The 26,380-nt window shown below is 39.5% G+C and overlaps 2 protein-coding genes across 2 annotated transcripts; one reads left to right on the top strand and one right to left on the bottom strand.

Annotated features, from left to right (window-relative positions):
* Positions 1 to 1,093: 1,093 nt before the first annotated feature.
* Positions 1,094 to 12,338, bottom strand: itgb3a (integrin beta 3a). The gene is made up of 14 exons (XM_079645828.1): positions 12,175 to 12,338; positions 10,713 to 10,798; positions 10,199 to 10,403; positions 9,405 to 9,817; positions 9,128 to 9,289; positions 8,922 to 9,017; positions 8,730 to 8,819; positions 8,503 to 8,637; positions 8,006 to 8,435; positions 4,385 to 4,607; positions 3,638 to 3,738; positions 3,266 to 3,391; positions 2,692 to 2,858; positions 1,094 to 2,574 (listed from the first exon to the last, which is right to left on the bottom strand). The coding sequence occupies exons 1-14, from the start codon at positions 12,311 to 12,313 to the stop codon at positions 2,509 to 2,511; spliced, it is 2,439 nt and encodes an 812-aa protein (XP_079501954.1). The 5' UTR covers positions 12,314 to 12,338; the 3' UTR covers positions 1,094 to 2,508.
* A 6,302-nt stretch (positions 12,339 to 18,640) lies between these two features.
* On the top strand, positions 18,641 to 19,006 carry rprml (reprimo-like; the record flags this gene model as incomplete). Its single annotated transcript, XM_079645861.1, has 1 exon — positions 18,641 to 19,006. The coding sequence occupies one exon, from the start codon at positions 18,641 to 18,643 to the stop codon at positions 18,974 to 18,976; it is 336 nt and encodes a 111-aa protein (XP_079501987.1). The 3' UTR covers positions 18,977 to 19,006.
* Positions 19,007 to 26,380: the final 7,374 nt, after the last annotated feature.

Consider the following 26,380-nt stretch of genomic DNA (forward strand, 5'->3'; position numbering starts at 1 on the left):
ATCGTTCATATTGCAATTAAGACCAATAAAAGTACAAAAGCATATTTTGACATTTCATTGATTAGATGTATGCAATGCATGCAGGTTAAAGTGGTTCTATAATTTACTTGTTTTTTGGCTCTGAATATTTGCTATTGGCAATACTACTAAAACACAACACAAGGCTCACATTACCACACACCTTTCCAACCTGATTTGTATAACTAAATTACAATAAACTGCTCTTCTTTCAAATGGAGGACAAGAAAACTGTTGGTTATAACAACTGAAAGGCTAAGACATGCAACTCCACATGTGAGCTATATGAACAGTGCACCGTGTATACACCAGAGGGAGACATGCGCCAAGATGAACTTGCTATGGGCCACTCTTGCATGACACATGGATGAGGAGAATATCGGGACTGAACATATCAACAGTGAACTTATATGAGTAAGTGGACAGTATTTACCAGTCCTAACAAAGAAAAAACAAGCCAAAAGAAAACTACAATGTCCCATGTCTCGCCACATTTGTACAGGGTATAAACTAAACAGTTGATTGAAACAAATGTTTGTGACAACCTTCATGTATCAGTTTTCTGTTTCAGGAACAGACAGGTTCTACCCTTGTATATTAGCCATTATTTTTCTTTTTATCTTTGGCCTAGCTTTTGGCATTGTTTGATTGAGAGAAAAGATTAGTTGACCTGGTTGTTGTGTGAAATTTCAAGTCAGGAGGTAGTCATCTTCTTGGGTGAGTTATTACATGTCCTAAGCAGGACATCCTGGTATTAGATTGACAGAGACCACCACCTGGCTCCTAGCACTGCAGCTAGACACACTCATCATTTAGACTTCTAATGATGTACTGCCGACAGCAGAGATAACACATACCATTGAGCCAAAATGTTATACAGTGAAACTTTAGTTATCCGTAAGCCAACAGGTAATTTACTATAAACACTTTGATATTGCCTATGAGAATTAATGCACATTTACTATACAACTGGCATGGAGCACAGTTAAACAGCCAAGCAGATCCAACAACATGTCCTGTCCATTGATTGTACTAAAAGGTTAACGTCAACTAATAGTGAAATGAATAAAGACAATTGTGATGTACCGTTTTATTTCCAAGGACGACTGGATCACCAAAGAACTGTATAAAAACAACTTGATGGAGCACACATTAACTGGACTCATCAGGCCAGTGTGATGAACAGGATGTGGTGACAGAGATATATGTTGATGGATGTGAGGGGAAGTGCTACATTTTGTGACAACAATATCAGATTGAAGATCTGACACTCACAAGAGCAGGAAGGGGAAATAACAGTCTAATCTTAATGATGTGTGCCATGTTACAGGACATATTCTATGACTAGATTGGATGTTCACAGCTGTGACCATAGGACATTTAGCCTCTGCACTCTGAAATTCATGTTATTAATATAACACCCACATCATAGTGAACCTGCATCTAGTGAACCTGCATGAATTGAATATAAAAATGTCGCTAACCAATCCTTAATTGTTTCTTGTGTTATTCCTGTGTCAACTGGGAATCAAAAAGACATACTTTGAAAATGTATAAGAATATATCTCTTTCTAATTTATGTTACAATTTTAAATAGCTTTCTGTGTCTTCCTGAATCTGAAACATACGTATGTTGTGTTTAAGGATGTTGTACAGTAAGTCAGAACTCAATAAAGGTAATAAATAGCTTGGACATTTGTTTAAAGAAATAAAAATGTTAGGCATCATACAAAAGTTGTTAAGTATAGTTAATCTTTATACCTTCCATCTGTGTAACAAACTACAGAAATACCCCAGACATTCTTAAAAAGTGCAACAAAAAACACAGACAACTATGCAGCAATCTTGCAGGTCATGTCCCAGGAGAGGATCAGAACTGTACAACCTAAATACACATCACATTGTACAATCTTCTTCCATATGGAGGATATTGTTGCCATTATAATTTTTTTGTGCAATACAAGTATGCTTATATACACAAATAAACAACATGACATTGCAGTTTAAAATAGTGCTGGTCAATGGAAACATGTAAATAGTTTACAATTCAGCAATTTATGAAGAAATAAATGAAAAATGAAAAAGCCCAATATACACAAATAAGTTGATGATGCAGAAGCCATTGCTGATATCCATTAAAAAAAACAATATACATCACAAACATGAAACACTCCAAAGAGTGCTTCACGCTTGTTAAAACCAGTTAACCGCAACGATAGAAAAGCTTTGTAAAAAGACCACAATGCTTAACAACTGAATGTACAGTTCTGCAGAAAACTGCATGAGATATGGCAAAAACAGGAACCCTAAAATCAGGCCAGCATCTCTGACATTACCAGTTTTAAGTATGTTTACAATATGTACAATAACACACCATGTTGTTTACAGCATGAACTACTTTTCAGATACAGTGTAGGATCTTCCCATTTCTCTGCGACTACATTCCATCTCTGTCGTTGACCCCTGAGTTTTCCTCATTGCATTGAATCGTTAAGTGCCTCGGTACGCTACATTGGTGAAGGTGGATGTGGCTCCTTTGTACAAGGGATTGTTAGCCTAGGAAATCAAAACAAAGGCATTGCTGTTTAAATCATTCATACACAGATGTCAGTTTAGGCTTTCCCCTTTAGAAGGCAGCCATATTCTGTTACTTTATACAGTTTTTTTTCTCACCGTATCCCATTTGGCTTTGGATCTTTCTTCCTCAAACTTGGCATACTCTCCGCGGTCGTGAATGGTGACCAGCAGCTTCCAGATGAGCAGACCCACGATGCCCAGTAGCAAAATAGCTCCGGCCACCGCCATGAGCACCACCAAGATGTCTGGACCCTGAGGACACTCTGAGAGACGGGAGACGGGAGACAGGAGAGGGAGGCAGAGGGTGAAACGGAGATCATTTCCTCCTGGTTCCCATGATGTTGGTTAAGAAGTGGAGCTCAATTGAGAAGTTAAGCAATCGAGTCCAATGTGAAACACTCCATTGCAAAATATAGATTATATTATTACTAAATGTGTGGATGTCTATGGTGTGGCAGGGTGTACCTGTGGTTAGCTGATCATTAAGTATGTTTTTGGAAAAACAAGATTACCGGTTACGCACACTGTTTCCCATTTGCTGCTGCCGGTCAGACACAGGCTGAAATTACATTTACAAACACACTTTTCTACCCTAACAGTGTGTTTAAATGTTTATGCAAAGTTCTCTGACAATGTAAATGTCTCTCATATGCAAACAACGTATAATTACCTGGTTCTTTTATCACAAACAGAATGGATTTTCCAGTTTCATCTTCGTAATACTGGAAGTGCACAACACAGTCGTCTTCATCTTTGTACGAGCAATTCACTGCTGCTGCATTGCTCTCGTGGAAAACTGCAGCAGAAAGGGGATATGGAAGATATAAGGTATGACAAATATGTTAATCAAGTGATCTTTAAAAACATAAAATACCTATCAGTGCATTATCATTTTTGACCAAAATGGATCCCTTCAGCTACTTCCAGGGGAATTTTTCTCATATGACGTGCAGCAGGATAACCGCAGTGAGAATTAGCACGAGTGATTAATATCCCAGTATGAAGTTAAGAGTTTAGAGATGGAATAGAATAGAAAACTCACCCAGTTCTTCCACTACTTTAATTTCATCTTTGCAGATTCTACTGCAGCTGTTGTCTTCAGTGTACTGTCCTCTCTCGAAGTGCTGACACTCAACACACTTCCTGTAAGCAGAGTCCCATTTAGTAAATGTTGTACAGTACTCAGTGTGTATACTGTTTATGCTCTTTAGTAGCAGTGCGTGCTTCAGTTTGGTATGCAAGGGATGGAAAAACTACCAGTAACATCTAAGAATACACTACATTTGTATGATAACTAAAGTTACTAGTTTGAGTTTGAGGTCAATATAAGAGTACTTTCTCTAACACGGCATGAAACCACACCTGAATTTGTTAAACAATGTGTGTGGGAGTAGTTTGTTATCATCTTGGAATGTGGGAAAAATAATGATGGATTGATGTTGCACTGCAGAGTAAATCCAGTTAGTCTCAAAATCTGTTGAAGGATTTTTTCTTTGCTAGTGGCAGTGGTTGAGGATGGCAAAGTCAGTAGTTTGCAATATACATTTCAACAGTTACTGGACATTTTTCCATTATAGTTTGTATACTTATTAGGATTCTTCAGAAGAGGACTTCTAATAATTTAAGTAAAATATGACTAATTATCAACTATTTGTTGTGTCTTTATATACAGTCTTTTAATGTATACTAACAAGGAGGAACTCTGTGTAATTAAGAATTTGTTTTTCTCTGTTCATTTCTCCCTTCCCTAATGTGTCTTGTTTGTGAAAACATGAAGAAATATAATTACTCTTTTAAAGTACAGGAATCAGGACAGGTGGGGCACTTTTCACAGGTGTCTCCGTAGGCGCCTGGCTGAGTGCATTGACAAACCCCACACTCACAGTAACCCCGGCCACTGCACAGCATGCCAATCCTGGACATGCAGGTGTCTATTTGTGTGGAGCAGTTACAGTTATCTCCTTTCCATCCAGCGTCACACTGACAGATGCCACAGCCACACTTCCCATGATCTGGAAAAAGCAAAAAGACGATGTAGTTGAAGCTATAAGAGTCCTTTCAAATATATTCTTTAATATATAATTTGTACAATTTGAACATCATCAACATTGCGTATTAATAAAAAAAAATGTTTTCCAGGTATATTATCCACATGGGTGGGGACTCGCAAACAAAACTGCAAAATACAAATGACACAATTGCCCATCACTTTGCATGCTTGGGCCACACAGTGTATCTGTGGATGGGTTTTTAGATTTTGTTATTCCTACTGTTAGGTGTTAAGCATTACTATGCGTGATTTGTACTTATGTACTATCTGTTTCTTCTTTTGTCATAAGTTGCTTAACGTGATTGAATTAGTTATTGATATTAATTGGTTTTGTAAAAAAACAACCTGATCAATTTTAAACAACAATCAACATCTGATGGCAGAAGTAGTAGATTGATGGTGACTAATGGAATAACTTGGGAACTATATTCACGCACACACACATTGCCTCATTCTTCCCCTTACCCACAACACTATGAAGTGGGCGATTACGAAAACACACACACACACACACACACACACACACACACACACACACACACACACACACACACACACACACACACACACACACACACACACACACACACACACACACACACACACACACACACATACACACACACACAAACACACACACACACACACACACACACACTGATACACACACACAATTTGTGTCACAGTGATGCAGGATTACGGAGAGACAGAGAGATTAAGCTACTTAAGAAACGAAGGCAGAGCCCTGCAGACTACAGCGTTCTCTGCAGGAAACCAAACAGGATTTGGGTGACTAAGAGCAAAGTGAATGAGTCACACCCCAGCTGGATCAGAATGGGGGAGTAACTGGTCATGAAATATCACAGAGGGTCCAAGGGTCGGTAATTCCAGAGTCCAAAGCAAATCAACCCCCTTAAAACTCTCGGAAATAATTCCCCAGTCTCCACCCTGTCAATAATGGCTTCTCTTTTACATTGTGTTTATAGCTGTGATAATAAGATGTGTTCACAGTTAATGTTTAACAGTCTTGCATATTGTTAGCAAAACAATCACTGAGTAATCGTTCTTTCTCTGTTAAGAAGATAACCTAAACCTGTTGAAAAACTGTGGAAACTATATTGTCAATGTTACAATTAATATTGTTTGCAGTGTAGAGCACTTAAACCTTACAAGACTGTGTTGTTGACTTGTTCCTATTAGTTTGAAAGGTGATTCACACACAAAAAAGGGAGTTTTAGGGTTTACATCATACTCTGTGAGACTGCACAGTAATTCTATCCATTAATCAACTGCCTTGGCTTAAGAGAAGGTAAACATCGGGGCCATGATAAAAGGAAAAAAACAGGAATGAAGACAGAACAGTAAAACAGATCACGGATGGAAGAAGAGAGGGAACATAATAAATGAAGTGGGGATAGAGACATGCTGGAGAGAAAAGGGGTTGGGCCAATTCTCGTCAGCAGTGGAATGCAAACCTTCCTGTGTTCTCTTCCTCATATTTATGGGCCCTGCGGCTGTGCTTGCTGACTCCTGCTCCTGCACCGGTCCCTCAGCCCCTCAGCACAGGAGGAAATACACAGCCAACGGGAATATCCCAGAGCTGGAGCTTTTTCTGAGCCCTGGGTCGCAGTAGCTCCAATTGAGCTGGGGCTGAGGGAGGGACGCTCACTCTTTAAAGACAACACCGTCATGAGTCTACTGAGACAGAACAATGTTATGGCCCCAATTGAGCTCTGTGGACTGACTTACACAAGAAATGGATTTGTTTGTGTAGGTGTGGGAGGGCAAGTTGGGTGAGCGTCTGCGCCCAAACCATGGGCGTCATCATTAAGACTAAATACCTGTTTGTTTTTTTAAAACAACCTCCTTTGAGAAACCCCTTCTTGTTGAAAATTATGTCATGCTAAGAAAAATTAAGACACATGACCCTCTATCTTCTCCTCAGGTCATGTTGAACCCACAAGGGACCCAGAGTATGTTTAGTTTAGTTGTGAATGTTGAAATACTATGAGGCTGTGAAAAGTATATTCACACCGTTTGTGATGTTTATACCCATTTCCTTTTTCTTCTAATAGTTTACTAGAAACCGGAATCCATTACTGTAAAACTACTGTATGTAAAAAGCACACTCCATGGATTTAGTATTGCAATTTTTTACATTTGGTGCTGTGCAGAATCAATATAGCAGTGGTTGAGATATCCTGACTTTTAGCTAAAACATCATTGGTTCCTCTTCCCGTAATGGAGAGTTAGGGAGAAAATGCAGATTTTAAATAGACCCTCCTTGCTTAATAAATAAAAATTAGATTCCTATTTTGCTTTTCCTCAGCCTCCTCCTTACATTCCCACCCAAACTGCAGTTACATTAAAAAACCCAATGGCCAAGCCTATTGATTTTTCATCACTGTGATTGAGTAACTGTGGGAGGGAGTGATAGCACATCATGGCGCACTGCTGCAAGTGGTAAGAACATAAATCCAACCAAGTTCAAACAAGTTTACAGACCTGACCGAGTATTGTTCAATTTGTAAGCATTACTGTTTATGCTTGGCAGCTAAATTATGCAATTATTTACAAGTCCTTTACAAGCAAAACAGAGAATGTAGTAGTAATTAAACATTAGCACAGAAAAGGCTGTGTTTACTTTATTTATCAAGCTAAGTATCAGAAAACTAACTAAGGTGTGTTTACAGACTAAAAACGACTTGAAACAACCAGAGTAGGATCCAGAAAGGTCAGAGTGGGCCGTATAACAGGGAAAAGGAAAGGGCAATATTATCTTTCCTGGGAAGAGTATCATAATGAGTTTGTTTCCTTAGAAAAACAAAAAAGAAGAAGAAGAAAGAACTTATTTATTTAAAAAAGATCTAGCCATGCAGTTTATATTTCATCTGTCAATGTTTTGAGATTTCTGCCACTTCCTTATTTAGTGGATAGAAATGCTGTTTAGTCTGGGTGCTTACAGTTATGACGAATTCCACCTGAACATGAACAGAAAAACATGTTCAAAACATTAGAGGCTCTAGAATAGATCATATCCATTGTGTGAGATTTGCAAGTAAAAACGATTAGGGGTTGAGTTGTGTTATTTAATGAAACATTAAATAGGTTGTCACTATAGACAGCTGGCCGCAATCTGAAATCTACTGAGTTCACTTTTCTAGTGTATCGAGTAATAAGTACAGATGTAATGAAGAAGTATGTGCGTGCGGTCGGGATCAGGCGTCCCTGTATTAAGCAATATCTGTCAGAATCAGAAGTGCTTCCTCTTATGATTATGTTTTTTAGCAAGATGTCATATTGGCAAAGATGCAAAAAGTACAAACAATGTTGATGACCTAAAGGAGTGCATCTACTCACCGGAGCACAGTGCCCCTTTGAAGCGCAGGCAGTTAAAGTCGTCACATTCGCAGAATTTGCCCCACACCTGGCCGAACTCATTGTCATGGCAGGAGCACTGTCCACACAAACAGTCGCCTCTCCCGCTGCAGATTGGGCTCCCAGGCTTTGGGTTGCAGTTGGCATCATCAGACGGACTGTAGTCCTCCACTGAGCACTGGCAGGTTGGGCCCAGACGGCCCTTGTGACACTGACACACGCCACACTCGTAGGTCCCGTTGCCGTCGCTACAGAGGGAGCTGTCGGCTCGGGCCTCCTCCTCACAGTCGCAGCTACAGGAAAAGTCAACGGTTACCTCCAGGGAATCCTTAAAGCCTCGAGGTTTGATAGTAAAAGTGCGGCTCTTCTCCATCGGGCAGCCACGTAACTGAGCCTCCACATTGAATGACACCTGAGGAGGAAATGTATCTGTGACTGTGTCTATAAATGTGCATGTCAACATCTCAACAGATACGTACTGTGTCTCCAATTTTGAGGCCGGAGCAGGACTTGAGTCCAAGGATGACCTCTCCATTTAGACAAGTGGCATTGAAGGACAGATTCAACTCATCTGGAACTCCCACTAACTCCAGTTCCACGTTAGAGCTAATTCTCTGCTCAACACAAAGTTATGAGGTTAGACATTTTTTCAGATGAAATATATTGCATGAATTTTCCAGAAACACAATTTTGCGGAAATCCTTACCGCATAAGCATCTGAAATGAGCTGAATAACATTCCCAGAGTCATCCGACAGCAATCCCACAGTTGAGCCTGGAATAAGGTTACTGTACTCCTGGGAACACAAAAAAAAACAGCAAGATGATGACCAACTAATTTGTTTTAATGCCAATAGCTTAAGGAAATGCGTGTGGCACAAGCAGTGCAGTTTGTTTACCTTGTAAAGTGGCACCACTGTGCTGGTCACGGCAAAAACTAATTTAATGTTGTTTTGAGACATTTTCTCTGTCATCTGTGCCAAGGAGGGATAGTCCTGAAAGACCCATGAAGAAAATAATAAAAGGGAAGTAGGTTCTGTCCAACAACTGTATTAACTATTAAAACCAAAGTGAAATGCTAATGTGCTGAATGATCGCTCTTTACCAGCACAGCAGTTTTGTTGTAAACATTGTCCTGATCAAGGTGGCATAGGCCATCATTGGGCTGGACAATTCCTGCTATACGTCCATCCAGAGCGATGTGAGTAACGGCATCAGTGGTGAACACCAAAAGGTGCGAGGCATCTGGGCGCCAGCCAATCCTTTCCTAATGATAATGAACAGAGAAATTATATGACAAGTAAGAGAAAGACTAATATGCGTAATGCAGATTCTCCGTTTTGCACGTCAGCAAGCTTGTGTATGTAACTACATTTTCATACCTTGCACACCACAGCCTGCATGATGGCATCAAATCCACCCTCCGGAGCGTCTCTATTTTTAGACACCTGCTGTTTCTTAACCTCCTCAGTGAAGCGAGCCACCTTCTCTGTCAGTGACAGCACATGCTTGAACCCAAATTGAGCCACACAAGTGGCTTGCCCAAAGCAAGGGTTTGCCAATGCCTCTGGAGGATGGGTGTACATGTAAGGGAAGATGGTCTTGTCCACAAAGGCTCCAAACCCCATGCGCAGGTTGCTGGTGGTGCGGCCCATGGTCACGGCAAGCTCATTGCCCAAGTCGCGAAGACGAACCAAGTCATTCTTCATTGAATACGAAAGATCCATCAGATAGTAGAGGTCCAGTGGGTAATCCTCTACCTGTTTCACTGACACTGTAAAATGCTGGGAGTCTCCTGAGAGGGGAAGAGCAGAGGGCCGCAGAGATGGAGGAGGGAATGATAGACTGGATGAGATCAATTGTCTCTCCTTACACCACGTTTGTTTTTCAAGTAAGAAATACAGTATAATTCGAGTCTCATATATACAGCCATACTCTTATTACATACTACATGGAGGAATGCAAGAACAACAACATTTTCTAACAAATTCAAGGTAACACAGGATGAGTAATTCATTTACAGATTGACATTCGTAGGTTAACCAGTTCTGAAAATGCAGGCTAATATTGCATCCATAACAATAGTAATGATCGTTGGTGTCTAGTCACCAATGTGTATATCTGGTCATGAATGATTTTTAGCTACTGGTTGTTGGCAGACATTGGGTGAAAGTACCTGGTCTTAGTGCAATATGGATTTTCTGAGGCCTTATCTGTGTGACATCATCAGCAGTGCCAGAGGCCTTGTCGCTGAGCGGTGTGTCCTTCTGAATATTCAGGGTGCTGGTGGGAAACTCCAGATCATTAGTACTGCAGCCCCCTTTCAGCAGATTGGCCTTCAGGTCGCAGCGGGATGCACCGGATCCTCCCTTGCCATACTCCTATATAAAGTATCATTGTGTTAAAGAAAATCCATTAAAGAAAAAGCTTTTTAGGTTTGCATTTAGGAGATAATATTGATGTATCCACCTAAAAGCAGGCACAGTTATATCCCGTTTTGAAAAGTCCATAGGATATACACCCATTTCCCTATCGCTACAATGTGTAAGCAGGTTGAAGAACAAACAAAAGAAATGACAAAAAGACGAATGCTGGTGGAAACCAAGTTTCCTGTACTAACTTGCTGCACAGAGCTATAGGAGGGAGGAGCAATAACACAGTGTGTGAAATTGTGCGTCTGGTGTGTTTACCTCCTGAGAGCACCAGGCACACGTGGGATGAACAGCCAAGCAATGTTGACATGTGGTGACTCCTTGTGAGGTGCAGATGTTGGAACCTGTAATAGCCAGCACAATAGAAATGTAACACAAAATCAGTTTAATAAAAAGTAGGCTACCCACTGTTATATAAAGTACAAAAGAATAATCCTAACAATAAAATGTACACAATGTGAAAGTATTCATTATGCAGAATGGTATATTTCAGACAATTGTCTATTGTTTATTATTATTGATTCATTAAAGAGTACATTATTTTAACATTGCAGCTTGTGAAGAAACCTTATGTTTATTCATAATCATCATTTATTTGTTGTTTATATTTAAAGTTTGTATCTGCAATGTACCAAGTAAAATAAGGGGTGAAATAAATTCAGTTGAGTTAAAAGTATAATACAAAGTGATATAAATGTATTCTTTGTAGTGTTTGGATGTAAATGAGTACACTTCCTTTATAACTGTCAACCATATGTCACATGCCACTTTTCTTCCTCAGTACATGTATGTCATAGATAACACTGCTGACCACACCTAAATCGGCAGTGACAGGCAGCTCTTTTCAACCACAAACACAGACACTAGATCCTTCAAATTAAGTCTTTCACAAGAAGTGATGGATGTTGAAGTCTAATTTTTGAGAGTCATTTGACCATGTCAGGAAATTGCACAAACATTTCAATTCTATGTAAGTAAACAAATATTGCCAAATGCTTTTATATCTGTTATCTAGCATGACCTTTGGGTGCGGCTCACTGGAGAACAGAGAAGTTCAGTCCCCACTGTTAACGTTCTTTATCTGACAAAGAGCGATAAAGTTTAATAGACACTTGAATAACTGCCTGAGTCTAGAAATATATATTTAAAATGAACAATGGCTCCTGTAGTTTACTAATTAACCCCAAACATAGGCCTATTTTTTTTTTTCAGATACAGTAGGCTACTTCATGGTTATGCTGTATAGTCCTTATAGAAAATCTGTAATTTTGTTTTATTTATTTAGGTAGCTTTTCAGTCAATTAAGGACAAGTAAACCGCATTGGCAGCTATATATAGGGAGACGTATGTGTATTCCCTGTTGTTGTTAATAATTCATTATAATAATGATTATTGCTGCGGAGACCAGGCAGCCTGTGGAGGAGCCCTGGTCCTCACATCCCGACTCTTTTCACTCCCTTATAAGGAAAGGTGGCGAAAGCTCCAACAGAGCAGCGCAATTAAAACCAACAGCGGTGCTGCATTCAATTCAACTTACAGTCAATTATTCTGTGTTCAGTCTGAGGACATGACATCGAAAACCATCAGCACATAAACAGTTTAAGGTCTAACTGTGGGTGGTACCTTCAAAAGGTGCCCCACTTGTCGGGCAGAAGAAAAAAAACAGGTCGCCTTACCAGGTGAAAGTTGTAAAAAGTAACTGAAATAATTTAAAACTTACCGAAAACGTTTGATGCCGATAATAAAGAGAGAAACAGTATCAGGAGACTGTCTGAAAAAGCTCCCATGGCTGGAGAGTAACGGAGCCGATTAGACACGAGTCGTCTCCGTTCCCTGTGGGCTTGTTCAATTCGCAACATGAACGCCTTTCCTCATTCTTGACATGACTAAACTCATGTTGGGTCATACAGTTTCGCATCATCAAACTCCATCCCGTACATTTAACAGCGAACAGCTTGTTCATGGCCTGTTGAAACTCGTTTTCCAATGGTTTGATAACGTTTGATAAGAAAAACGAATCTAACAAAGCCTACTTTAGTTTCCGTGGAGTACGTTTATTCTGCTGTTTATTACCTAATATGGGTTTGTTGATGTTTGCAGCTCTTCTCAAGAAACAGATTTATCTGCAACTATGGGGTGGAGGTTAGGCAGAACAAAAGAATAGACCCACAATTATCTAATTATTTTTGAACTAATTATCACTTTTATCCTTAAAAAATGCTTGCAGTGTGTTTTACTGATAACACTTAGCCATCCATCATCATGCACACATTAGGGTCAGTTTCATTTTGTTTTATGGACAGATAGTTGATGATGTAAGGAAATTGCATCAAGTGTTGCAAAAATATTTAAGTGAAATTAATTAAAGGGATACATTGATATTGAAGTGGAGTTGTATGATCCAGTGTATAACCTACAGTATAGATAGTGGCTGAAAGTTTAGAGGAGCAGACAGGAGTAATGTCACGAAAGCAAAACAAGAAACTGCTGCTGATAGGGGCAACAGCAAAACATAAATAAGCCACCTGAAACAAAAGCCCACCTAAAAGTTGATATCAGTTTATTCATGCTATATATTTAAAATACTTTCCCCACTTCATCCATGTTTTTTTCAAAGCCACCAGAGTCCTCTGAGAAAAACACCAATTTCATTTGCAGAACAAGGAAGACACGGTTGTTTGAGTGTAGGAAAAATCCAAACTATCCTTTTAATTTCAAACTCATTACTGGAAGAGCAGAGAGTGTGACAGTAAATACATAAACTGTACAAATTGGTAAACTTTCATGAAACCGAATATCAAGAAACTCAAAATGAATAGCACAAAGTCTTGAAGCAGCAAAAAGTGTGTAGTTGCATTAGAAGGACCCCTAGTGGGACAAGAAAATATACAACAATGGTCATTTACTGTAGGTAATTTTCAGATCTATCTAAAAAGGACTGACTTTGCCCCAAGCTATTGCAAAGTAAAAATGCATTACATATAAACAGTCTAACCAAGCTCTCCATCCTCACTTATCTAATAAGAGGCCGCCACAGAAAAAACACTTCCTGTTCCACTGAATGATGGAGCATGTGGACATTTGGCGGTTTCTAAAACATGAAGGAAAAATAAATCAAAAGAAAATGAGGCAGAAAATGGGATAAAAGCTCAAATTGCGAATGAACTTTTGGAAGTGTGCGACGTATGTGTGTGTTGGGGCTTGCAGAAGCAGACAATGCTTCTTATCTCTGCACTTGTCCATGTATTGAATCGTTATCCCTGTGCCCTGCTTCTATTCTTCGGCTTGTTGCTAAGTTACTGCCACCGTGTCCAAGAACTGCCGCGAGAAGGAATGACAAAAATAGAGAAATAAGTAGAAAAGCTATAATAGTCTAATCTTCTGCTGGCATTAGGCTCTTAGTGTGGTTGGATAGTTCAGGTAATACACTGAAGGCAATCAAACCGCCTCTCCAGTATTGACTGCTTTAGATCTATTGGCTCCATATCTGTCTGTGGCGCTTCACCCCCACAGATGAGTGGCATTTTGGGAAGAGCATAGCGTCTGTCGTCCTGAATAAAAAGCCAGAGACTGGGTCAGATGGCAGCCAATTAAGACTGAACAAGAAGTGAGGATGGGGGCTGGAGAAGGAAAGGGGGATGGAAGGGTCCTGACCTGCGTTACAGATCTATTTGGAGCCCTTTAAGCCTTTCACTGAGTCTGAGAACACCGTCGCAGAGAGCCGATATTACAAACGCAATTTCTCTCAGGAAAAAATGGATGTTTGGCTTACCCTTTCCGGTTTCACTGGGTTTAACTTGCGGGTGGGAGGGTCAAGTGGAGGGATATGAGTTTTTCTCAAGTGAAGGGTTGGCAGGCTTATGTAATGTACCATGGAGTTGCTAGGGTGGGTGGATATGTGTGTTTGTTATGTGAAGCTTTACCTCCTATTGCCTATCTTGATCTGCATTTTAAATTTCCCACTCAGAGGATGTCAAGCAATAGAAAGTACAAAAGAATAAATAACTGAGGAAACATGATTGAGAAATGTAAATAGTGCATTTATGCCATTGCGTGTTGTTTTAAGTGCATCAAAACTTCAGGACTGAGGGAAGTGTAATGTCGCCTGCTCTTTAATCTGAGGGAGACAGCTGGAACAAAATTAAGTAAAGAGGAAATAAAGGCTGGTTGTGGAAAATAAATAGACAGAAAATATTGAACATGGTATAGCCTGTACTTCTGATGTAGGTGTAAGTGGAAATTAAGTTAATGGGAATGCCTTGAGTAGCTGCACAGCGGAGGCAGAACAGGCATTTCATCAAAGAAGATGACATCTGTAATCTGTTCTCAAACAAACACATTTTACCAGCCATATAAACAAATGAACACTAAGTCTAATATCCCAATGCAAATCAAAGTAATGAAGTCATTGTCTCCTTAAAATAACTATAATGACTGATGGTTGCTTAGTGTGGGGTTGATGTCGGGCAGCACTCGGCAGTGGCACTGTAACCTGCAATCTGTATCAGTGCGTAATTAATGACTGTATTTAATTCTGCATGATTAAGAGTCCCAAAGGTGGATAAACGCCTTTGGATCAAAACATAACCTTTAACACTTTCTTTACTTGCCTTGGTGTTTGCATAGGCTTCCTCAAAGTCCTGTGTGTGCTTTGATCAGCTCTTAAAAGGGGCATTTTAAAAGAAATGTATCAATTAAGAAGAGGGAAGTAGTGAGGAAAGTCTTCTCAGGGTATGTCCATTTTGAGTCTTGAGCTATGTCAGCCCTGTGGCAGCACCACGAACAAAAAGGATGTGGGGGTAAGGAGCAACAGGGAAGTGGGTGGTCAAACACCACCTCCTTGTTGCTAAGGATGTTTTCACTTAGTTTATGTTGCTAGGCTGCCAATTCCCTGATGTTAAGTGGAAACAACCCCCCCCCCCCCCTTTTCCTCCGTCCAGGCACCTCATCGTTCCCTCCCTCTTCTTCTTCTCTAAACCAAAATAACTTCACCAACCATCTGTCACTGGGCTCACAGGTCTACTGTTGCTTAGGAACAAGTCAGACACTCACATTCATGTCTATATGCATCCACATATGAATAAATATCCGTATACAGTTGTACAGGATAACCGCCATCAAGATATATTTCTGCCAGTGAACGCTGCATCAATTAAATGTGCAGCGTTCACAGCAAATCTTCAACCTGATGCTCAAAAGAGTGTGAGGTAATGATTGAGCAACAGGTTTGTCAGTTTATAAAGCTTTTTTAAGTGGCAAAACTTCTTGAAAGATATGAAATAATGATGTGATACGTTTCTTGAAATATATAAAATAATGATGTGACACATTTCCAATAGATTTTGGTTATTATTTCAAAGGAGTGGCATATTCAATAAAGTGTCGTCCTCCACACTCGTCAACCAGTTGCTCCTCATTTATAAATTCTTAGTTTTTTAAAGCCTACGCCATTATTCGGTTTTACCTTTAGCAGAGCATTTACATATTGACAGAGAGATAGAGAGTAAGTACAAGCTGCTTTCCATAATTACACTGCAATGAATAATAGAAGAGAATCAAATTGCTCAGCTTTGATTTACACGCTGCCAATTAATTTGCAGCAACCAAATCCTAAAGCTAATGAGATTACTTAATGTTATGTACACGGAAAGTAGCCTACTTGTTCATATTCATACTACTTATTACCAGGCATTAATAAAGGATCTCAGAGTAAACCACCTCCAGGCTTATGAAGGTTTTTGTGGATGTAGCTAATCATTGTTTGTACACACGCTTGTCACTTGGTGACTGAAAGCTGCTTATACCCAGACATCAGGAGCATCCCAAATTGAATTTCATGGCCTTTGCTTTGGACAAACAGCAGATTAATTTGACAGGTTCTGCAGACAAGTCTTTGGGAGTCATTTTAAAATGTTTGAGACACATTTTCTTTGTAACCTGTTGAGATGAATCAGTGCAACTGTTACATTTCAAGTCATTGTTATGATAAAATAGGAATATGCTGTTTTCTCCTCTGTGCTTTTCAAAGAACATTTGAGAGTTCATATAAAGATATAGGTGGATGTGTTTAAAACAGTTATTTATATAAAATATAGTTGCATTATAACAGCAGTTTGGGGTAGTTACAGCCGCTGTATTTCTTTACCGATATAATTAGATAATAAATATTAAATTGGTGCTAGGATAGTTTATAGTGACTTTAAATTATCTTCCTCCCTACAGCAGTTCCATTTTCATTAAAACCTGCATAGATATTTGTATAAATTTGAAATGTCTTCAATTCCTGACTAGCCGTAAATCATATGTCGGATTTTTTTCCTGCAGCACAAACTGACTTTTTCTTACTGGTCAAGAATCCACCCATCCAGTAACAACATGTGTTGATGTTTCCACTTATGGTCATCAGAAAAAAGGAAAATCTTGCTAACATGCACGATTTTTAAAACAAGTTTCATGTATGGAAGGCAATCTGATTAAATATTTTAAAGTATTCTAAAAATAAAATCCATGGAGTTATTTAAAATGACATCATGACTAATTAAGTGCTGCCCTTTTTTTTATTAGTTCCCAACTCATTTCACTCTAATAATGTATTAGTTATAGGTAGAACAACTTTGAGCGATATGCAAAAGTAAATGAAACTATATTTTAATATGTTTTTTTCCCACAAATGTGTAGTCTAAACAAAACAGACCTCATAAATAAAACTCAGATTAGGAGCTGACAGATAAAGGAGAAGACATTCTTTGTAAAGACAGATGCACACTTTATTATTGTAATAAGAATCAATGATGATTGAAAATACATTTTCACTTAATTCATATGGTACACTTGCAGTGAGACAAGCTTACCCAGGGGTCATATTTCTTTACAGATCAGGTTACAGTGGGTTCTCCTCCTCTTCAATGAACTACTGTCTCAGGAAGCTGCAATAGGTGCACAAACACCTGAAAGACAAATGTGATATTTGAATAACACATCCAATAAAAACAGAGCTCTGTGCTGTTAAGGTTTCATTAGAGCTGCTGCCCGAGAGAAAACAGTAGGCGCAGTGAAAGCACAGGAGCCAATAATTGTAATAACTATTTGCCATAGTTCAATCATAAATGATTCATTTCTGATTTAAAACTCGCTGTGCCTATATTGGTCTCCATCTCAGGGCCTTCATGTCATGGTGACAGTTCCCTCAGCAACAGCAATAAACTCTATAAATACATCTGAAAGTAGCAGATTACAAATCTGCATCTGATTGTGATTCTCTTTGGACTAAATGCTTTCATGTTTTGAATTATGTTCAACACTCTCAAGAGAAGCCTCTAAAGTTGATGTAAATCTGAATCAATATTGGTGAGGATTTCAGGCAATATTGATGTGCATAAATGAGTGCTACGCATTTCACAATACAGCATACACTCTAAGCCTTACTCATTCTTTCAAAACGGATTGTCTTTAATTAAGAGAACAGGAAGTAACTATTTTAAACACATCCACCTGATGGAGGATCTCTCTCAGGAAATATATTGCTTACAGTAGAAAACTATAAATAAAATAATTCAAATGTGCATATAATGCCACATTAAAATGTTGCTTTAAAATACATAACATTTAACTACAGTAGCATATGAGAAATATATAAAATAGAACAATATCATAACTTTAGGGCGGAATGAGACTTCTCCCCTTTCTGTGCATCAGAAGAGCAGCGCATTATCTGAGGACATCTGACTAACTCCCCTGGTGAGGAGCGATGGTGTGGTCCACGGGGAACTCATCATCACTTTAAAACGCACCAGAGACTTGACACAAAAGAAGCGCTCGCAGGCGAACACCGACGCGAGAGAGCTGTCTCTTATTACAACAGAAGAAGCACCGTCTGAGAACTGTCCAAGTCACTTACATTCAGAAAATCGTAGACTTGAGTTGAAGAAACTAACTTTTGGATGCACCTGATGCGACGCTGTTTGACTGCAGCAACGGCCCCGGTGATGTGGACGTGGTCATTACGCATTGAGGCTGTGGCAAAACTCGGAGTTTGCTTGTAGAGCTATACTTTAAAAAGCCTATTATCTTTGAGTTTCTAATTGTTGCCTTAACATTTACATGACGCAAAGTTTTACTTGGAGTCCAAGTTTTGCGTTGAGACTTGTGGAGACGCGTGCCTATTTGCAGATTACACGCAAGGGAACATGAACGTCTCCTTTTTCGACGTGACCCAGAGCGCGCTGTTCAACGGGAGTCAGACCCTAGCCGGGACTCTGGCGACATACTCCGGGAACGGCACCGACAACGTGGTGACCGGCGATGGCGGAGGGTCTCTGGTGCTGGTGCAAGACGAGCGCAAACTCTTCGTCATGCGTGTGGTGCAAATCGCAGTGCTCTGCGTGTTGTCGCTCACCGTGGTGTTTGGTATTTTTTTCCTCGGATGCAACCTGATGATCAAATCGGAGAGCATGTTTAACTTCCTGGTGAAGGACCGGAGACCCTCCAAAGACGTGGAGACGGTCATGATCGGGCTCAGCTAGAGCATGGAGAGCAAGGACTGTGTAGAACTGGAGCGGAGGAGATCCGGTATGAGGGTCTAGTGCGCGTCTACTACTGCAGGTCAAAGTCTGCTCCTGTGTCTACTTCTCAAAGACGCTCTCTCTGTGTCTTACCGAGGGAAGATATGCAAAACCTCACGTTTCTGTCCGAGAAACGACTGCAGTAAAGTAGTCGAGCGACTCATTTCCGTGCGTAAAGTGTATGCGTAAAACACGGGGAATTGTTTACAAGTGGGCCGATCTGTTGAATCTTTTAAGTAAATGTAATGTTGCCAACTTAACAAAGTGATGAAAATGTTTACAAGCTGTTACCTCATTTTTAGGTTTGGTAAGTTTTCTTTGGTACATTTGAAATGATTGTTACTGAATGTTTTTAAACAAGCACGAGTGGGGAGGTCCACATCTGCCAGTGTACTATATGAACATGATGTGGGTATTCTCTAAACAAAGTATTTTCATTGGTCTCGTTTGGTAAAAAATACTTCTTGCACGTTTTTAAAAAAAAAAAACAGCTTTATGGGGTGGTTCTGGTCCTGTTTGGCATGCTGGCTTATGATCTGTAAAGTGATTTTCGGACCCGTTTTGCACTTTTGAAATCAATGATGCTGCATGAATTATTTTGTACCAAAAAACTTGAAATTGCAGCATACCATTAAAAGATTAAACTAATCGTTGTCTTCTGATAATTAAATGATGCAATTTAAACGTCACAATTGAATTTGTTTGCAGATATTTTCTTCTTCCAATGTTGAGTTTGGCTTTCAATTTAGAACTCAATCAGTCACTTTCTTTAAATAAACTAGCTATTAATTCTCCCTTCACATGAAATCAGTGTACACAAATATGAAAGCATTAAGTGAATACATTACCTCACTATAGATGCACTTTATAATTGAATAGGTAACGTTTATTTATAGAGCACATTTTCAGACACAGAGGCAATTCAAAGTGCTTTACATCATCATTAACACTTAATATTAAGACAACAGAGAGGAACACAATAAATAAACATAATGGAATAACAGATTCATAAAAAAAACATGCATAAAAGAGATGCAGAATAGTTTAAAAACAACATTGTAAGGTAGGTGCTAAAACAAGTTAAAAGGCTTCTGGGTAAGCTGTAAAAAGCAATGTTTTTAGCCCCAACTTAAAATAACTCAGTTTATTCCATTTGTGGGGAGCATGAAAACTAAAAGCATCTTTGGCGTGTTTGGTTCTGAGAATAGGGTCATTTTAATGTTTAAGATGTTACACAGAACATCATATTTTAAACAGTTCAACACTTAGCTACTCAGTACAAGCATTGTCTTATTTACTACAGCTCAATATAGAGAGGCGATTAAAGGCCAGGCTGAATTATCCATCTTGTAAACAGCAGGCCGAGTTCATTAGCTTCACAGCATTTAATCTGATCCCTCTGAGAGTCCAGCTATCAAGGATTATCGGGCTCACCCTTAACTTCCCGGCAGGCAACACCGACTGCACCTAAAGAGTTTAAGTATGGCATCCAGGGCTCATGTTCCTCTTCCATTGTTCAGTCAGAAAGAGTGTCAAGGAGAGCATCAATGTACATAAGTGAGCAATGAGAGAACATATGCATGACAGGAAGTCTTATAAAGGATATACCAGAAAAAGGGCATATAGGAAACTCCATAAACTTTGTTATGTCTTCAGTGTCGTACATTAGCCAACTTTGCATTTTGGTTAAATCCTACTTCTATTACTTCTGTATTTCTATATGCACACATTCCTTCTCTCTCATGCCCCTCTCAGATAGCAACCAATGTTCTCATTAACTTTTCATCACTTGTTAGGAGAGCTGGGGTAGATGAATCCTTACAAACACACCCTTGCATCCACACATGCGCCTATCCAATGCACACATTGGACACTGGTGTGCAACAGACCAGCACATTCTGAACCCAAGCAAATGTATCTCTGAATAACAGCATAAATAAATAAAACTCATTAGATAATTCGATTTTAAGAGGTGAGAAAAAATCTAACAATCCAACAAACACATTTAATTTACGCATATGAAAAATACTTAAACATGTGGACATGGTATCCACAGAGAGTAACTAATACGAAAGCATAAATGTTGAGTCATGCATTCAAAGGTCAACATTTAGATGCATATCAAAACTCTATTTTGAAGCAGGATACTATACGCATCCTCTAAAAATTCAGATTTAATAAGTTAAGTGTAATCATCCATTGCCATGCATTTGTTGCAAATGCAATGGTGAAGATTACGGAAATGTATATTTGTTCTTTCAAGCCTCACCTTTGCTTCTACAGTCTGTAGTTCTCAGTAAAAATACATATAATTGTTCTAGTATTGTTCCCAATAAATACTCAAAACAAGTCAGCATGTGTGCTATTTTTAGAAAGAAGACAGGGGGGGCTGGATGATTTGGAGGGGACACTGGGGCCCTGGAACATGCCAGAGCTATACATGTATTGTTTTGCTGTTGTCAGGTAGCTCAAAGGTTTCCAGCATCACCTCTGTGTGACATTAGCCTGGTTCCAGACCTCTGAGTCGGTGCACACATCTAGCTTTCTTTCACCTATTCCAATCCATGTGGTGTTGTGCACATTCACGCCTGTTTACAAGGGTGGAAAAACAACTGTCAATCAAATATTTGTATGCATGGATGTCAAAATAACAGAACCTCATCATTCTATAACAGAAGAAGAAGACGATATAATGCTTGGAAGTGTAAATAAAGGTAATTGTGGGTTGAGTTGCATCATGTCTCTTATGACAATTGTTATAGCAACAGATACAACTGAGTGACCACTAAACAACTGCAACAAGATGGATGTCACTCAGCGACATTTCAGGAAGACTGCAACCATAGGTACATAGCAGCAAGCATTCAGCATGGCAGAACATTGGCTAAATCAATGTAAACAAATCAGACATGTCTCCTTTAAAAAGCTGGTATAAGAGACCATTACACCCTTACTTTATAAAGCACAAAACCAATATCACTCAACTATTAGCATTGGCACAGCACTTAAACGCTGGTTATACAAATGCATTCAGGATACTGAATAATAATGATAATTTTGCTAAATGTTTAAGTTACTTTATGAGCTCATTTAAAAAAAATAATGCATTGATTGGTTGGGAACCCATTCTTTTCGTGTTAGACTTGTCACTTTCATACACAAAAACTATTTTCGCTTAGCTTGGCTGAATATCAATACAAATGACACACCATTTTGCCTATGATCCACTTTTTTCTCACTTTGGACGAGTCGCCCACTATCACTGAGCATATGCTAAAGAGTAACCATGGAGTGCTCATTATGGTACTTTTCTTCAACAACTAATGGTCTGCAATAATCTTAGTTTATCTATCGGGAAATGTCAGGCAGTGTTTTTTGAATGAAGCTTAGAATTCTTGAAAAGGTTGGGATAGCATAATATTGAAAAGGGAATATTAATGTAATAATGTACCAGTGACAATGCAGAAACAAAATGTTAAAGTGTTAGCACTTCACCTCAATCAACATGTGTTCAGCTGTGCAGGTTTGGTGTATTTCAAGCTGTCTCTCCGTAGGATATTGTGCATTTGCTTGTCAGGAAGTGTCACCATTGACCTTTTACAACAGAGTCCTCACAGAAAATAATGAACTGTGCTCTGGCCATGAAATCATGATAGAAGTTATGGTGATTAAACTAGCAGTGGCCTTCAGCGATACCAAATATATCATTGCATAGGTCTCTTGTTAATTCTCTATTCGCCAGTAAAGTAAGGACATGATAAAAGATGTGTGAGCATAGCTAACACTGTGTAAAAGAGACACTGTTTATTCCCCCAGTATTTTTGTTCAGAGGCTAAGATACACAAAAGATCTGTTTGCAATGCCAATGTAGGTCCCACAGGGATGATGTGGCCTTTCTCTGCCCCATTCAATATGTTTCTAATGGGATAGGTTGTATTCAAAAGGAACAAGCAATAACAATAGATGAGGATGGATATATTGGTATCTCATATCTCACACAGCTGAATGGATGTTAACACCCTCTTATTCTCCTTTTGTCCAACACATGCACACAGACACAAAAGGAAGTTATATGACTGAGGCCCCCAGCTGGCTTCTTTAGTCGAATTATATTTTGCTTCCATTTTACTTGACTATAGGCCGTTACAAAAAGGTTCTTCACTTACGATGCCACTAAAAACACAATGTTTGCTGGAATGCCTTTTTTTTCTTAAAGCAGCTCTATCAGTTTTTATAGTTGTTGTTAGACCCCTCACAGGCTTGAGTTCATTGAAACTGACACACTAACACACAGGCGCTACACAAATGCACACGTATATAAAACTTTCCTCCAGGAACCAACAGTCCTTGCATTCAAACTCATGACATGTTTAAATGAACTATTGTTTACAATGTGCAGGGAAATGAACAACAAACAACTATATTGCCTCATTCTTCCCTTTACCCACAACACAATGAAGTGGGCGATTACGAAAACACACACACACACACACACACACACACACACACACACACACACACACACACACACACACTCACACACACACACACACACACACACACACACACACACACACACACACACACACACACACACACACACACACACACACACACACACACACACACACACACACACACACACACACACACACACACACATAACCACTTAACTCAATTAATGCATTTCAAACCATGCGCAAAAGGATACACCTACATCATTTCACACTCACAAATGTGTTTCTTTGCAGCACGTATTCTCAGTGTGAATGTGATTATCATTTGCCAATATGACTGTTGTTGATTTCATAAACAGACTCTGCTGTCAGCTCTTACCCCAAGGCATTCTTCGGATTTCGGGTGATGTGTTGGGTGCTTTTTTTACTTGCGGTCCTCAAATTGGCCTGGCAGTATGTCAGTGTTTTCTCACTCTGAAAGCTTCTGTCCCTTCCTCTCCGGTTGCATTATCTCTCTGCACTCCCAAAAATGTCATCCTCAGACACTATAAAACTGCCCTGCTGTTGATTTCATACAAATAAATGTTATATTAATGTAAGTTAAGTAATAATGGATGAAATAAGTAGACCATTTGAGCAACAAGATGGTGATGCATGGGGTATTACCATCTTCATCTTGTTGTTTTTCTGGTTTGGTTTTGAAATAAATAAGGTGAAATGTGACTTTGAAGCCCTGAAGCCCAACAGGTCAAATAAACAATATTTGCTTCTACTCTAAAACTTCTTAACAATAAGCACACATATTTGTGTTTGTTTTAAATAGCACATTATTCATTGTAATTATAATCTCAAAGCGATAGGGATTTACCTCAGTCTGATTCTGCTGTGAAGCTTTTAGAGAAAAAATAATCAGCTTCAGTGCCTGACTCACTGTTTTGTTTTCATTGACATAGTAATAAACTATTCTAATTAAATGATCTAATGAGTCTGCCACCCAAATGAAAGTTTTCGATAGAGCCTCATAACACACAGGCTCATTGTCTGTGTAGGCCCTCAGCACTGAGGTTAAATCTAATTCTTATTATGAATGGCGAGTCATAAGTTGCACTGATCCGTCTTTCAACTCTGTTTCCGTACTTATGGAGGATCACGCCCAGGTCAATCTGGATACGCATACACATCCAGTCAGAGCGAGGAGACAGCTCAGCACAGGGGATGTCAGATCAAAACAGAAGAAGGCGGCTTGGCACAGGTTGCGTCTGATTAAGTCAGCATCTAGAGAGGAGCAGCGGAGAGAGGGAGCTGAGATGAATGACACCAGCTTGGCGGCCTTAGATGGAGACGATCTCCAAGGGACTAATCAAGCACACAATAAATAAAAAGCAAACATCATACGGGATAGGAGCTCATTCTGTTCAAGACAAAAGGCATTCATATGTATTGCTCTAATGAGTGCCTCCTCTCAAGGGGATGGTGGGTGTTTCATCCCATTGATTTCCACTGAAAATCACTTGTATTGAACATAAACCAGTGGACTGTTCTGCAGCATCATTACAAACCCTGCCTACAATACGCCACCCCAAACCATTTACAATTAAATAGCACAACTCAAGATAATTGGGGTCTATGTCTAACTAGTTCATTATATATTAATAAGCTCACAGTGTGCGTAGAGACGTGTTAATTGGCTCAAGTTGGTGGTAGGCACTATACAGAACTTGCCCACTGCCAGGGGAGGAGGAGGTGGTGATAGTGACTGTCAGTCAGCTCGACTCCTTAGGGAGAGCAGAATAAAGAGGAGAGGGAGAGGAGATATATTCCAAACCTTATCTCTCATTGCTTCTCTGGCTTTTTTATTGTTTCTCATCCCTACATTCCAGACAGTGTATCGCCAAAGACAGGACAACCATCAATGCTCTCTACTCTGTCCTGAATATGTCGGCCATTTTTGTTTTGTTCCTTGTTGTCATTATGCCATTCACCATTAAAGAACATTGAGATGGCTTCAAACCTCTGATTCCCTGAAGGGGTCATAGGATCATTGAATGGCCTGAGAAGGCATAGAGCCTTACTGACTGTCCCTTTGTTACAATAAAAAAAAAAGAGAGATTTATAAATATCCTGCTGTAGGTACTAATCAGAAAGAACACAGCATGATGTATGACTAATATATTACCATACACTGGACTGCCAAATGTGACATCTATTGTTGAATAGCGTCTTTCTTGAGGCCGAGAGCAGTGTACCGTTTATCAGTGACAGCAAAAATACACATTACAAAATACAATTGGTTGTACTCTTTGCTGAAATTATCTAAACAAACTTAGTGCCATGCCCATGCATGCACACACATGCACATATGCACACATGCACACACATACAAACACACACACACAGCTACCAACACATAAGGGCTGCAGGGTGGTGTTGCCATAGGAACGGGGAAAGGTAATGGCCATATTCTTGAGCTGATGCCGCATGGGGGTGAGGGGCAAAAGGGGTGTGTGTGTTCGTGAGAGAGGGGGGCTAAGTGAGTCAGACTTATGGACTAATAATAACAGCTTTAACTTCCAAATCCATCAATTCACCACCACTGCACTGAATGAAGGCGACAACCACTACAATCCCAGGGTAGTATAACATTTGGAGAGGTTCTAGGCAACACTGACACCATGCGATTTGCTGATAGCATCCAGCTAATGTGGTTAGTCCTGTTAGCTTTGATGAAGAGATAACTGCTGGGCATCTCCATGCAATGTCTTCCCTCTCCACATCCCTGGGGTATGCATAAATGATCCCTAATGCAATGAGCTAACCTTTTAACCAACACTGATGACCATTGCTCTGAGTGTGTGTGTGTGTGTGTGTGTGTGTGTGTGTGTGTGTGTGTGTGTGTGTGTGTGTGTGT

This window comes from Notothenia rossii, assembly GCF_949606895.1.
Source record: "Notothenia rossii genome assembly, chromosome: 8".
NCBI classification, from domain to species: Eukaryota; Metazoa; Chordata; class Actinopteri; order Perciformes; family Nototheniidae; genus Notothenia; species Notothenia rossii.

Excerpts from the sequence above, each read along its gene's own strand:
- itgb3a (XM_079645828.1), bottom strand. The coding sequence starts at position 12,313 with ATGTTGCGAATTGAACAAGCCCACAGGGAACGGAGACGACTCGTGTCT. Across the intron at positions 10,799-12,174 it reads ATCGGCATCAAACGTTTTCG|GTTCCAACATCTGCACCTCA; the intron begins GTAAGTTTTAAA and ends TGGCTATTACAG. Across the intron at positions 9,290-9,404 it reads TGCAGGCTGTGGTGTGCAAG|GAAAGGATTGGCTGGCGCCC; the intron begins GTATGAAAATGT and ends CATTATCATTAG.